We start from the raw sequence: 14067 nt of genomic DNA, 5'->3' as shown, positions 1-14067 counted from the left end.
AGGCAATGTTTATCATGCTAATTACCATTAACATGAAGCCCTCGGGACCCTATTGTCATGTATTCAGCCACCCTCCGTGTCTGGACCAGCGTTTCCATTAGGTTCATCAGTAACCTCTATATTTAACTGGCACCAGGTGTCCAGTGTCTTATAGAAGAACCAGCATTCTATTGTTCCCAAGACTATAGACTGATCAGGTCACACTATCATCAACCCACTAGACTGAGCTTTATGAAGTCATCTAGTGTGAGACCTCGATGTAGTTAATAGCATCACAATGCATAAAGGAAGGTCCATTAACAATGATATAAAGTTACTTGATATTTAAACATGTGCAAAATGTAGAGAGTGCATAGACACTACACATTGCACAACTAAATAGACTTTATAAATTCATAGCCTTGTATACTGACAGTATGGAGGTTTTATCATGAATACATCTGCAGAGGTTGTAAACACACTTAATTTTGAATATCATCAAATGAAAATAAATGAGGTTGGTTAAAGTGATTAAAATGTAGTAAGAAACACACACTCATTTTCACCTACAATACTTGAAAATATTTGCTGATCATATTCTCTGTGTGTAATACACAGTATGATAACACACATATGAAAGCTCAGCCACAAGAGAATTCACATCTTTTTTTGCATCCTATTTTTTCTCTCTTTATTTTCTACATTTAATAGAACCAGTTACTGTCTTACATGTCTTATGTATGTGGGACAAGAGAGTACCATTGGAAAATTCACTCAAAATTTGTCAGTAATCTCAAAATGTTCATAAAATTGTCACAAACTGCACAAATGTCCATGTCATATTCCATCGGTTACATGAAATTTTGCTTGTGAACACTTACTAGGACAAACCTTGACAAATGTTACTATTTAAACTGAAATATCAAGAAATATAGGGTACATTAACTTAAGCAGTAAATTTAGTGTTAAATGTTAATCATTATAATTGATGGGCAAGTGTAAATAAGTGAGGTTGTCATACCTGAAGACGACTGGAAGACATCAAGGTGAGAACCATGCTGATCTTCCAAATAAATAAACCAAAATTCTCCATCTTGCCTCCTCCAGATCAAATGCCACAAGCGAATTATTCTGTAAATGATACAAATTATTTGGTACAGACTTTCTATTTGTGTAAACCACAGTTTTTTTTGGGGGGGGGGGGAGAAAAAAAGAAACCCCTTCATCCTTTTTCAAGAGGGCAACGTTTTTTATTTTTCTGTCAAAGCTGGTTCCCTGTCGACCTATTTTAAATATTTATCTTGCTATAAACTGAACATCCAGTTAACTAATTCAGTACTGAATCTATAGTGCTGGAAACGGGCACAAGTGGATTAGTTTATACCCTTATGAATCGAAATCACATCAGGTGTGTTTTATTCTTTCTTTCATCTTGAGTTTAAGAGATTCGCCTCCTTTGATAGACTATCAGCTCCACAACAATTCGTAATACAGCAGAATGACCACCGTGTTGAATGAATCAATAAAATAAAACAAGTAGTCTAAAAATTCCCTGCTAAAGTATCGGGTGTGAAAATTTCTGCCTTATTTTTTTTTATAGGAGCACCTGTTTATATGTTTTCATCAGTTTGACCGTAATTTGTTTGAATGATATTGCGCAGCTACTAAATCACGGGCGTTACATCGTATGAAACGTCGACGAGTGGCGCTTACTGTTCTCAATATAGACCCAACGCTTGACAAATCAAAGATGAATCATTAATATTTTTAATCATGCGACAGCTCCGGTCTATCCATTCCCCTGTCGTTGGCACAAAACCCTAGAGCAAAACAGCAGTCTGATAATGACAAAATCGCACTTACCTTATTTAGAAAGTAAACTCTCGTGGAGATTCACATTTTCGCTTTAATCCATTGAAAGCCGACTGCCGCCGGCTGCGTTGAACCTCTGAGATCAATAACTGCAAGCACTGGAATATATGTGCATAAGAGATAGGTAAGATACCTTGAATGAAAGCAATGATTCAAAATCGTTGAAGGTGCATATCTGAAGGTATGACAGGCGGGCATTCGACAATTTATCCTCTCTCCTCTCCACCGTGTTGCAAGACTTCAGCCAGAATAAAAATAATGAAGTGACAGAAGTTTGTCTGCTGTGCAGTCGTGCTCCACTAGGCGTCCTTCGGTCCGCTCTTGCCACCAGTATACTTACACCGTTATTTAAGGCAGAAAATGAATGCTCAGAAAACAGTTTTGTTTCTTTGCGGTTTTTCATTTAGGTGGGTGTTATTAGGAGGAAAAATGTTACTGCTCTTGATGTTCATGATGAGGTCAATGAACAGAGTAATTTGGTAGTTACTTTGAACATGAAAAAATATAAAGTCAATATCACACGTTAAGGTTGCGGGAATCAGTGACTTAACAGTTAAATCGATTAATGTCTGATGATAGCTGTGCATAGTCTGAGCATAGCCATGAGCATTGCAAGACACTCATAACCAGATACACGTTGTATTGTTTAACCTTCCATGTCCATGTATAAAACCCTCACTGCAGTACAAGCACTAACATAATATGCTTGGTATCAAATTGGGAGTAAAGTCTTGCCGTTCTTTTCACATTTAATCATGCGACATGCTCTCTGAAGGGCACATATCAAGTAGCTCATTAGAAACTGCCAGGCAGGCCCACCGTCTTGCTTTATTACAAGGTGCGGAATAAAAGTTGGCAGTGAAAAGTGAGGTTCTTGGCTTTAATTATCATGGGCAGCGAACAGCAATAGTAGTAGTGAACTTGTACCTTAGTAATTCAAATTCATTAGTTTGAGAGCAGCACAGATCATGTCGTTACTCAAAGCACCGGAGCCGTAAGCTAATATCTTGCTTGCCTTATAGGACCATCTGATACGGACAAAAGTCTATCAAGCGTTCATGTTGTTCAGTTATGGCAGTAACAATCCTATGAAATATTCAAAAACGCACAACAAACCACATTTTGCATCTGCAAATCAAGGAATGTGAAAGCTACAAAGAATAATGCTGGATCAACCAAAACACAACAATGCCTGGTATTATTTTTAGTGATGCATGATTATAAAGCTGTTTTGTGAATGATGGCTCATATAATGTGGAATATTGCCAGAACTAGGCACGCACCGTTTCAGTCTAAGTAAACAGCCTATTCAAAAGTGAGAACACAATGATGCAAAAATTATATAAATTATTTTCACAGCTAGTTCTCATTTTCTACTGGCAATGAGCAACGCTACAAAATATCCACTGCAGTGATCAATTACTAGAGAGCAAACATCTTTTGATGACTGACTCTTGTCCGTTCACTTCAGTAATGGGAGAGAAGAGTGAAGCTTTGTTGATCCGTGGATGTTTAGCTCCCTCTACCGTTTATAGGGGGAAGACAATCAGATACACATCTGTAAACTATTGATAATCAGAGATCAGTTTTGTCCAAGATGACGCCGTGCATATAAAATAACCCATATTGTAGCCTATAACCATGTAATGCCGTTAACAGGCACATTTACCCAATTTAAAGATTCATTAAATAGGATTTTTTTGTTGTTGTTGTTTTTTTGCTTTATGTTGTTTTGTTTTTGTTTGTATTTGGTCAGTCTACCATATGATGCAATCTGGAGAATTTAATAATGTAGATATTGCGACAGCAGTTGCCAAGTGCTCCAAAGACGTGTTTAATTGCTGACCGAATGAGATTAATAGGTGAACCGACTACTATTAGTTTTCGGAATGATCGGTGTCGTGTCATTTGACGTTATTTAAAGTATACTTCTTTTTTTTTTTTAAACAAACTTTCCCTTTAAATCCACAGCGAATGCCTATCGTGCTTTGGGTCTTGTGATGTGACATCACTACGTCTATTCAGGCCAGTCATCCTTGAACAGCTGCGTGCAATGGAAGTTAGCTGATTTTATGCAGCAAAATTGAGCCCTCACCAAACTGTTCAGTAAAACCGGATAAAAAAAGTAAGTTCAGGGTTGATGACAGTATCTCTTAATACCTATTTTTTCTGCGGCGCTGCGGGCTCTGAGACGCCAGTGGTCCAGTTGCTCTCTGTCTCGTGTCAAAACATTATAAACTCTTAATTTGATGCGTTCGATTCCGTATGACAGTTTTGAACTACAGTCTTTGAACTACATGCTCGTTTACTGACATTTTGTCATTTTTGAAAGTCTTATAAAACAATTAGCTGTGTACTCTATGGCCTCGATAACCTCCACACCTGCTACATCAACAAGCCGCTCATCGCGCACCACGAGACGCAGCGCCGCCGGAGTGTCTCCCTCCGGCGTAAGTCCAACCCGGATCAGTCGGCTCCAGGAAAAGGAAGAATTACGCCAACTGAACGATCGACTTGCTAATTATATTGAGCGCGTCCGACAGCTTGAGAATGACAAGTTGTCAATGCAAGTTCTCCTGGAGGAGAAGGAAGAGTCGGTGGCCCGGGAAACTGGAAACATTCGCAGGCTCTACGAGGCCGAACTGACAGACGCAAGGAAAACTTTGGACAATACAGCGAACGAGAGAGCTAGGCTTCAAATTGAATTCAGCCAATTATCCGAAGACCACAGGAAGCTGTTGGCCAGGTGAGGCAAAAATGTCACGAAGAAACTCGAATAATAAGGTCTCTGTGAACCCGAAGTGTGAGATCCTACTTGATTTACATTGCTCCTATTATTTTATAGTGCCACACGTCACGTTCTCAGGTGTACCTTAGTTTATTTTTTTTAATCATCTTCTTTTCCCGAAACTGAGTTTATCCTCATAGTTCTATTTGTGTTTTCATCCATAATGAAAAGGCAAACTGAGGGCTGAGGGGGTATCCTCTACTGTCAGTTTCTCCATTTTACGCACATAAGTGTATATGTCTTGATTCCCAGGAATAATAAGAATGAGTCCGAGTTAAATACTGCAGTTGACCAATGGAGAACTCTCGAAGCAGCACTGAACTCCAAAGAGGCAGAATGTGCCAACTTGCTTTCAGGCAACCGCAGGCTGGAGACTGAAATTTCAGATGTTAAAACGCAGCTGGTTAATGTAAGCCAAATAAGCGTCGCACTTTTTTTTTTCTTCAAACGATATAGGTTCACGCTTGGCCATTTTAATGGATTAATACAGTAAACTGCGATGATATAACTTGACTGATCCTTTTTGTCTAATACCCTGGTGTCGATAACCATGTTCTGCAGGTTGAGTTGGCACTGAAGAATGCCAAATCACAGCTCAACTCAGAGATGCTTCGCCGAGTAGATGCTGAAAACCAGATCCAGACCCTTCAGGAACAGCTAGACTTTCAGAAGCATGTTAGTGATCAGGTGAGCTACAAAACCAGCCTTTGTGTGGTGCTCTGCTAACGTGGTAGCTCAGAAGACCATTCCTTAGGTGGCTGACTCCAACTGAATAACTGAAACAGTTAATATACTGAACAGCACATTCAAAATAGACAGATGGATTGAGTGTTTCAGACTTGCTGGTTTATATGATTAGACAAGCATGCTTAAATAACGGTTAGGATCAATGTTCAGGTAGCTTTTTACAAACTTTGAGACTTGTGATGTTGGTCTACAAAATCTCAAACCAGCTAAGCAGAGTTTAGAATCACATGGCCAGATACTCGACTGCCTTCATCTGTTCTCTGCATTTGGTGCACTTTATCATCCAGGAGGGGGTAATGAACGATCATTTGGTAGTTCGGTGGTAGTTGTGAAGATAAGAGGCTGCCCTGTTTCAGTTAGGTTTTAAGTGTTTCCCTCATTCTGCTAATTAGATTTGATTACTGTGTCAGTTTTTAAACTTGCAAATGGACCCTCCTAAAAAGGTGGTAGTATTCGGTGCATGTCAGCAGTGTCATTATATGTAGGTGCTCAACTTGTCAAGTATATGGCTTGAGTCAATTCTGAGCTGAATTTATAATTAGTGCTAATGCAGATTATGTTCTTGCATTTCCAGATCACTCTTGTAATATGGATCTGACCTGTCTTTAATGGGAATTGAATTGAAACTACAAGACATGGAACTCAGTTTGATGAAATTCATACAGAACAATAATCATATTGAATAATAGACCAGCCAGTCAAATAAAATATATTTATTTCACTATTAGGCCAAAAAAATTTTACAAAAATAGTTTATATGTAAATTATGCTGCTTGCATGTATAAATTGCTTTCTTGGACCTGTGTGAAATGTTTGTAGACAATTTATTTGAACAGCATTCTAACTTTTAAAATGAAGTAACTGTATTCAAAGTGTGCACTCTGTGTTAACTTTTCATAGTTTCATACAGTTCAGCTTTGTGCTGTTGCAGTTAAATTCCAATTTCTTGTCATCAACTGTTTTCCCAACTGAAAGCCCAGTTATTTAGTTTAATAGGCAGTTCATTACTTGACCCCTATCCTGGTCATTTTTATCCTAAAAGTAAGAGAACGTGTCGATAGTTTAAAATACAGAGTATCCGTGAAACAATGAGAAAAGATGGGGATTTATAAAGTCTTCACACTCAAGACCCTTTCAACCCTCATTACAATGAAAATCTTGTCTTAACGCCCAAATACAGCTTTGCCTGCCATTTTGATGACTAACGTTGTGTAACTGCGAGCATGTGTGTTTGCCTGTAGGAGATGCGTGAGATGCGAAGTCGCCATGAGACTCGTCTGGTCGAGGTGGACTCTGGAAGGCAGAGGGAGTTTGAGTCTAAGCTGGCAGAGGCTATGCAGCAGCTTCGACAGGAGCACGAGACTCAAATCCAACAGTACAAGGAGCAACTGGAGCACACGTTTGTTGCTAAGGTACACACACCTCTCATATAATACCATTACTTGTAGTCATCATTTAGCTGTTGGTTCATGTCTTTTTTTTTTTTTTTCTCTCCATCTAACGGAGATAGACTCAGAGGTCACAAAGTGCAAGGCAGATATAGGCCACTTTTCAGTCAGGGAGAGGACACAGATAAAGCAGGACAAATTACCATATGAAAAAGAAAGCACGTGGATTTGAAAGTAATCACAAGATGTCGGTCGTGGTTATTAAAAGCGAAGACATGGCAAAGCTGTATGTAGTTTTTCATGTGAAGTAGCTCTTCTTGTCTTTGTTGTCAGAATGTTTGATGTATGCACCTGTATCTCTGTCCTTTCTTTTCAACACCATATGTAATGATGTACAGTTATAAGGGTTGTGAAACAGTATGTTTGTTTTGTCTTCATAAGTTATTGATATCTGGTCCCTCTGTTGGACATACAGCTGGAAAATGCTCAGCAGTCTGCAGTGAAGAACAGTGATTATGCCACCTCAATCAAGGAGGAATTAGCAGGGACTAAACTCAGAGTGGAGTCTCAGTCCTCTCAAATCAGCCAGCTACAGAAACAGGTACCATGGTGTGCTAAATCATTTATTAAACAGGGGTCCGGAATTTGATCCTTCTCCTGTCATGGGGACAGGACTTCATGATTAGTGATGTGGAATGTGCATGTCTGCATGTTAATGTTAAAATAACACTGTAGTTTATACAACAAGGAATCGAAGTCTGAAATATGTCCATTGCAGATGTTAAGAAATATGTCAAACAGTGGGCGATTCAAGACTAAGAAAGAAGGAATGAGAAGAAAGGAAAGATCATTGCTACTCATGAATGTCCAGAAAATTAGGACAAGATCCAAATGACTGGTCACCAGGACTCATCCTCTTTCCTTTGCTTTCAGAACATGGTGTTGGAGGGGCGTGTACGGGATCTAGAAGAAACCCTAGACCGTGAGAGAGGACTTGCCCAACAGAGGCTCTCCCTTAAGGAACAAGAGATGGCAGATCTGCGACAGCGCATGCAGGCCCAACTGGAGGAGTACCAGAGCCTGCTGGATGTCAAACTCACACTGGATATGGAGATCAACGCCTATAGGAAGATGCTGGAAGGAGAGGAGCAGAGGTACGCTGCATGCTAAAAAATAAATAACTGTTTGCTCGAATGGGCTCAGTTTTCAAGGCCCTTAACTGGGGCACCAGACTAAGGGCGTTTTCACACCTGCGGTTTTTAGTCTGGTTAAATCAGACTCGGGTTCGTTTTCCCCCTTGGAGCGATTCATTTGGGCAGGTGTGAACACAGTGATCGCACTTGGGTGCGGACCAAAACAACCGCACCAAGACCCTTGAGAGGAGGTGGTCTGGGTCCAGTCCCAAACGAACTCCGGAACGGTTCGTTTGTGGCGGGAATGTGATCCAACCTCAAGCCAACCCAACTACCAGGTGTACTCCACAAGTTTGAGCTAAACGGCACGTCTTTGCAAAGTGTGAAGCAGTATAGTATTTTCAAGATGTTTCCTCAAAGTACATTCAGCATTCTGCTGGTATAGTTTTGCCTAGTATATTGCCCAGATAATTACCAAGGTTATGAGCAAATGCTAACTCTGCCATTGTAATGTTTCTCTCACAGAAGTATGCACTAGTGCAGAACACAGGACCTTCTTCCTGTGTTTACTTTCTTGCTCCCGCCCCAGACACATCTGACCAATAAGCAGAGTAAACATTCTCATGTGGTTAGTGATGCATTTTGGTTAGCTTGGATTTTTCTCTTTGTGAAAAGAAACCGAACCAAGGGGGAAATGCTCCAAGTTTACAAACTCATCAACTCAATCAGACCAGAGCAAACAAACTATATGTGTGAAAATGCCCTAAGGCATTGTCTTAAGAGATAAGCGCTACATTTGAGATTTAGAACTAAATAAGTCACAATTTATCAGAGTGGTTCAAAGTCCCAGAGACTGCAGATGGCCACAAGGTCTCACTGTTAATTGGGCAATCACAGAGGTGTCTGTTGGGGTTCAAGCAGATTGCATTACTTGGTCTGATGATCCTGTGGAATGATGCAGAGTTTGGCCTTACACAGAACAAAGGGAGCAAGACTTTACCCCCTTTACAAGGGTTGGCAAGGAACAATGGAATGTGTATTTGTGACATGGGTTTACAAAAAATAACTGGATGTAATACATCAGAGCAGCTCCTTTAAAAGGCTTTAAGAGAACTACATATCTTAGTGTTAGTCTGTGCTTCAGCTAAACACCATTCAGAATGTATTTTTCAGTAGGTTAATGCCACATTTCCAGGTGAGAAAATTCTTCTGTGCTTGCAATACTTCAGTTTGTGTTACAGAGAAAGTGTAAATCTTTCTCCAGATTTAGCATTTTGAGCTCACTGTGGTGGTATCATACGTGTTATTGTATTGGAGTCACAGAGCACAGGAGAAAGTTTAGGGTGATACAGATGGTGGAGTTTGACGTGTCACCAGTGGTGAGAGTCATCAGCAACATAAGAGAATAGTTTTACTGCTTACAGTTTGTGATTGTGTGTTATGTTTATCTCTTCCACTCTGAACATGTGTTAACTTTTCTGCAGGCTAAACCTGTCCCCCAGCCCCTCACAGCATGGGGCTGTGCCCCGCACACACATGCAGGGCGCTCGAAAGCTAAGAGGAAAGAAACGCAAACACGAAGGAGGCTCAGGACTCTCCCCCAGTTATAAAGTCTCCCAGCATTCTTCTGCCCGAGGGAATGTGTCCATCGAAGAAATTGACTTGGAGGGGAACTACATCAGACTGAAGAACTTCTCTGACATGGCAAGACCAATTTTTACCTAATGGACAGGTTATTTTCCCAGCCCACACAATTACTCTTGTCTTATTGTTCAAAGGTAATGTTAACGCCTATGCTGAAAGTGTAAGTGGAAAGAGTGTGAGCCCTGTACTGGTCCATACTGGTCTTCTCCTAAATTATTTTAATCGATCATGAATATCCCTATATTCCTGTTATGTTTGATATGTTTTGAGGTGTGATCATTTTGTAATTGTTGCTGTTTCAGGATCAGCCACTAGGTGGCTGGACAGTGAGGAAGACTCATGCATCTGCACCTGATATACTCTTCCAGATCCCTCCACCCTGTCTCTTGCGTGCTGGGCAAACTCTAACAGTAAGTGCATACATACACATACGCACACACACACACACACACACCACATCTACAGCATATCACACATCAGTCCCTGCAGTAGGCAATGAAGAGCCCATAATTTCCTCTTCAGTGGGCTGATACCTTATTACACTATTTAATAAATCATCACACTCTTATAAATCTCCCTTTTTTTTCTTCTCTCAAACAAATAATCCATGATATGTGTATGAAGGGCATGAATCAACTGATTTATTGCTAATGGAACTGATTTATTGTTCAAAACCTAAACCACACCTGAAAGGAGATTATAGTGTCTAACGACCACATCCACTGGGGTCACATTAGAGCTAGGACTGTTTATTAGAGTCGGGTTGCTCATTAAAAGATATTGCTTTTGACAGGTATGGGCCTTAGGGGCAGGTGTGGAGCCTAACCCTCCCAGTGATTTGGTTTTGAAGAGCCACAGGACATGGGGTGTGGTCAGTGATGTCAGAGTCTTCTTGATTAACCCTAATAATGAGGTGAGAGACATTCATTGAGCAACTAGAGAAATGTATCTGTCTCTACCCCAGTGGATATTTACATAAGATACATCCAAAGTGAAATCCACTTGTTTTTGGTTTTACTCTTGGGCCAGTTTAGTTTCTCTCCTGGTCTAACCTATTCCCATCACTGTTAGGTTATTGACTGGAGGCTGTTGTGGAAGATTGCATGTGTTCTTTGATATGAAGAAGATGTACATCTTTCACCAGAAACGAGACTGTGGGGTGGTGGTGTGTTGGTGTAATATGTGTTTTTTTATAGGAAACAGCAGAGCGCAGGCTGGTTTGTGTGCAGAGGAAAGCTGAGGGGGATTCAGATGTAGAGTTTGATGAGGAGTGCGTCACTGGCAGTGAATTTCATCTACGTCGGCAGGTAACGCCATAAAAAACGGATCTTTTTCAGTGCTACTGACCTTCAAATAAAAAAAAAAAAAGAGCTCGTGAGAAAAAAAGAGCTCTTGTCTTCCAGACAAGATAACTGCAAACGGAAAGAGTAGAAACTTATCAAAGTAAAATGTGAGTCAGTGTATATACAGTGTCTGATCGACTATTCATGTGAACTGTGTGTCTTTTGTCTTGATTTCTTTGGTGGTAGCCTAAAAGAAGAAAAAAGAAATGCTGTTCTCTGTCTTGAGCTGCCTATGTCAGCAGAGACAGGCTGAGAGCCCTAGGTGAGGTTGTGAAGCTGCATAATATCTGCAGTGTTGCTGAACCTGCCTGCTTGGCTTATGCTCTTCCCCACTTCCCACCCAGTGCTACCCCCTTTACACACTCTAACAATAATCTCCCCATACTATCAGCACTAGAGTTGGGTCAAATCTGAATTTATTAGAGCATTGATGGTTAATTCCAAATCAGGTCTTGGAAACTGAATTGGGATTGGTATTGATCCCAGTCTTGAGTGTAGAATAAAAAAATTGGATTCAAAATTGAATTCACTTATATTCCACAACCAAGAGCTGGATTATCTGGATTATTTCCAAAAGAGTATCAAATAAAGTATTGCAGAGTAATTCTCTGTGATGTAAACAGCTGTGCAGGATTTTGTTTCCGTGTGCACCATTCTCAGTAAGGCCTAGACGTGGTCACCATAGACATGGTGAAAAGTTGACCAGGTCTGCCGTTTCAGAAATCCATGACCAGGTATGCCTGGCAGCAATGATTCTGTTTTGTTCTAAGTTGTTCTGGTCACTCATTTTACCCATTCTGTTAAATTAAACAGTGGTACTGGTTCCCTCAGTACCTGTTGGCTTGCTTTGTATGGCAGGCTGTGGCCATGTGACTCAGAAATGAACCGTGACCGTGTAACCAAAGGAGCGATCCATTTGAAAACAAAATGGTGGACCAAGTGAACAGGCCGACGAGTATACCAGCACTGTTTTTTTCCCCTGCTTTTTATTCACTCAAACATTAGCCAAACTGTAGGATGTGCGTGTACTGCCCACAAAGGAGAATAATGTTTAATGTTGTGGAATTTCAACTTCTGTATCTGTAACTCAATCCTAATTTCACTCCTTCAATGGTTTTTGCAGATCTGATTCAGTTCCAATTCACATAAGTCAGAACTGATAAATTCACTGACCCAACCCTGGATAGCACTGACTGTCTATGAAAGACACAGTCCACCAAACTGTATGGCTTAATTAGAGATGGCTTGCAATTAATTTTTCATGAATATGCGTGTGTGTGTGTGTCTGTCTGTCTGAGTGGTGGCCAGACAGTAAACAGCAGCTGTATTTTTGATAGGGTCGTGTGGATGCAGCTGAGGCTAGCTGTGCTCTTATGTAAACCCATTCATCTGAACCTAAGAAACCAAGAGGAGGGACCCTTATCTGAGGATGGGAGCCTAAATGTTTCCTGTACATCAGGCGTGGTCAAAATATTCAACATCCAGTTTAATCGCACTCAATCATGGTCCTCTTGTCTTTCTTCCTGTGTCCTTGAAACTTACTGTTTAAATCTTATTTTTATAAACTGCACAGTGGTATGTCTGGCGAGCTGACAAAGTGGCCAAGTTTTTATTTGGCCCAGTAGCTGTAAGTTTGTTGTCTGAAACTTTAATACAGTGGTAAACAGATGAAAACGATACCAACGTGGTACTCAAGAAAATGAGAGAGAAGTGCTACAGTTGTTTATCATAACTCGGTGCATTTGTGCTCTGAAATGCTGGTTTTGATTTGCCATTTTCCCAACAGTTTTATTATATCTCTTCTACTCGTGCCATGACTTGCAAAACCACTTCTAAATTTTCCCATGTGTGAGGTTGTACAGACGCTTGGTTTAATTCCTGGTTTCATAGTAATATGGTGGAAAATGACACCCCACACAGAAGGCCACAGTGGTTTTCAGACACATACAGACAGCAAACCGCAGAAATACACATTTATATGAAAATCCTGACAGTCTGGTAATCTCTTCTGGGTTATCTTCCAGGGTATCATACAGGGTCATGTTCTTGGTGTGTCTGATGCTAAACAGTGATTTGATTTGGGTCAACCTGAAGTAATTAGCTGTGGTTTTGTTCTCTGTGACTGTCCCTTTTAGTTGAAAGTCATTCTTGGGACTAAATTGTTTGAATTTTTTTCTTTCTTTCCCTCCCTGATTTTGCACAGTTTGCTTTCGTAACGAATATGTAGCATCTACAGAGACTCATACAAACTGTACATTGAATGGCCTTTGGCACTTCTGTCGACATGATTGTGGGGCTAAAGAGCTTAATTTTGTTTGAACTTTTAGCCAACAAGAGCTTCCAGGGCTCAGTTGTTCAGATACGTCCCTGTGGAATCTTAGAGATATTTGCATTCTGGTTAATATGTGAACTACAGTACAGTGGATTGTTTGTTTTTGTCTGTAGCACATTAACTCATTACTATTAGAATTAACCAGTTCATGTCTCACAAAGCATCACTGGACCTTCACTGTATTCAGGAGAGATTTTTTTTTTTTTTTTTTTTACAGTAATCTCAAAGTAAAATATGTTAAGCATTTCTCTTGAAGGAAAAAAGGTGGATTGTGTATATAAGGAATCTACTATAATGCTTTGTTTAAAGTGTCCTTTTCCATATGTTTGTTTTTATTTGATTCACATCCCCAAAATTGCACTTAGTACCGCTTGGCTATGGTGGCTTTCATTTATACTCCTTTTTAGACCAAGTGTAACGTAGATATTTGTCCTGTCTTCCAAACTGTTCTAATTTCATAAATTATGCACAACATGGAGAGGAAGAACAGTTTGTTGCCTTGTAAGTGAACTTGAATATTGCCTTTGAATGTGTTCCTTACCTATTTATTGTATTATCACCGATGTACATGAGACTTTTTATTAGAAATTTAATAAAGATTGACTAAATGGATGTTTGTTCTTGGTATGTCATTAACGACCTACGGCTTAAGGACAAGTATAAATAGAACACAGTAGCAGCAGTCATGAAAAGGTTTTCACTTAAAAAGATGAAGAAATGATTCTTTTGTTTTCCTCATCCAAATGATTCACTTGAAACAATACAGCACTCCTTCCTTAAAATGGATCGCTCTCAATACAACACTCTTTCCTTGAACTACCCAATTCAAGGCTTTTCTTTG

The 14067-nt window shown here is 40.0% G+C and overlaps 2 protein-coding genes across 4 annotated transcripts in view; one reads left to right on the top strand and one right to left on the bottom strand.

Moving 5' to 3' along the window:
• The window catches only part of adamtsl3 (ADAMTS-like 3), an 82914-nt gene extending 81878 nt beyond the window's left edge, over nt 1-1036 (bottom strand). Inside the window, exon 1 of the mRNA XM_030794236.1 lies at nt 1001-1036. Within this exon, the coding sequence (XP_030650096.1) occupies nt 1001-1036 (36 nt within the window). The remainder of the gene's footprint in view (nt 1-1000) is intronic.
• A 2940-nt stretch (nt 1037-3976) lies between these two features.
• On the top strand, nt 3977-13285 carry lmnl3 (lamin L3). 3 transcript variants are annotated; one of them, XM_030766269.1, is made up of 12 exons: nt 3977-4597; nt 4892-5048; nt 5201-5326; nt 6628-6798; nt 7250-7375; nt 7708-7928; nt 9392-9611; nt 9854-9961; nt 10345-10464; nt 10748-10858; nt 11081-11156; nt 12232-12285. In XM_030766269.1, exons 1-11 carry the CDS (start codon nt 4212-4214, stop codon nt 11117-11119), a joined length of 1785 nt encoding a protein of 594 aa, XP_030622129.1. In that variant the 5' UTR covers nt 3977-4211; the 3' UTR covers nt 11120-11156; nt 12232-12285. The 3 variants fall into 3 exon arrangements, with proteins under 3 accessions (XP_030622129.1, XP_030622128.1, XP_030622130.1); XM_030766268.1 differs by lacking the exon at nt 11081-11156 and having other exon boundaries at nt 12232-13285; XM_030766270.1 differs by lacking the exon at nt 12232-12285 and having other exon boundaries at nt 11081-11361.
• The last annotated feature ends 782 nt before the right edge of the window (nt 13286-14067 follow it).

This window comes from Chanos chanos, chromosome 2 (assembly GCF_902362185.1).
Source record: "Chanos chanos chromosome 2, fChaCha1.1, whole genome shotgun sequence".
Classification (NCBI taxonomy): domain Eukaryota; kingdom Metazoa; phylum Chordata; class Actinopteri; order Gonorynchiformes; family Chanidae; genus Chanos; species Chanos chanos.
The sequence above is the reverse complement of the archived record's forward strand: the minus strand, read 5'-3'. Positions and strand labels throughout refer to the sequence as shown.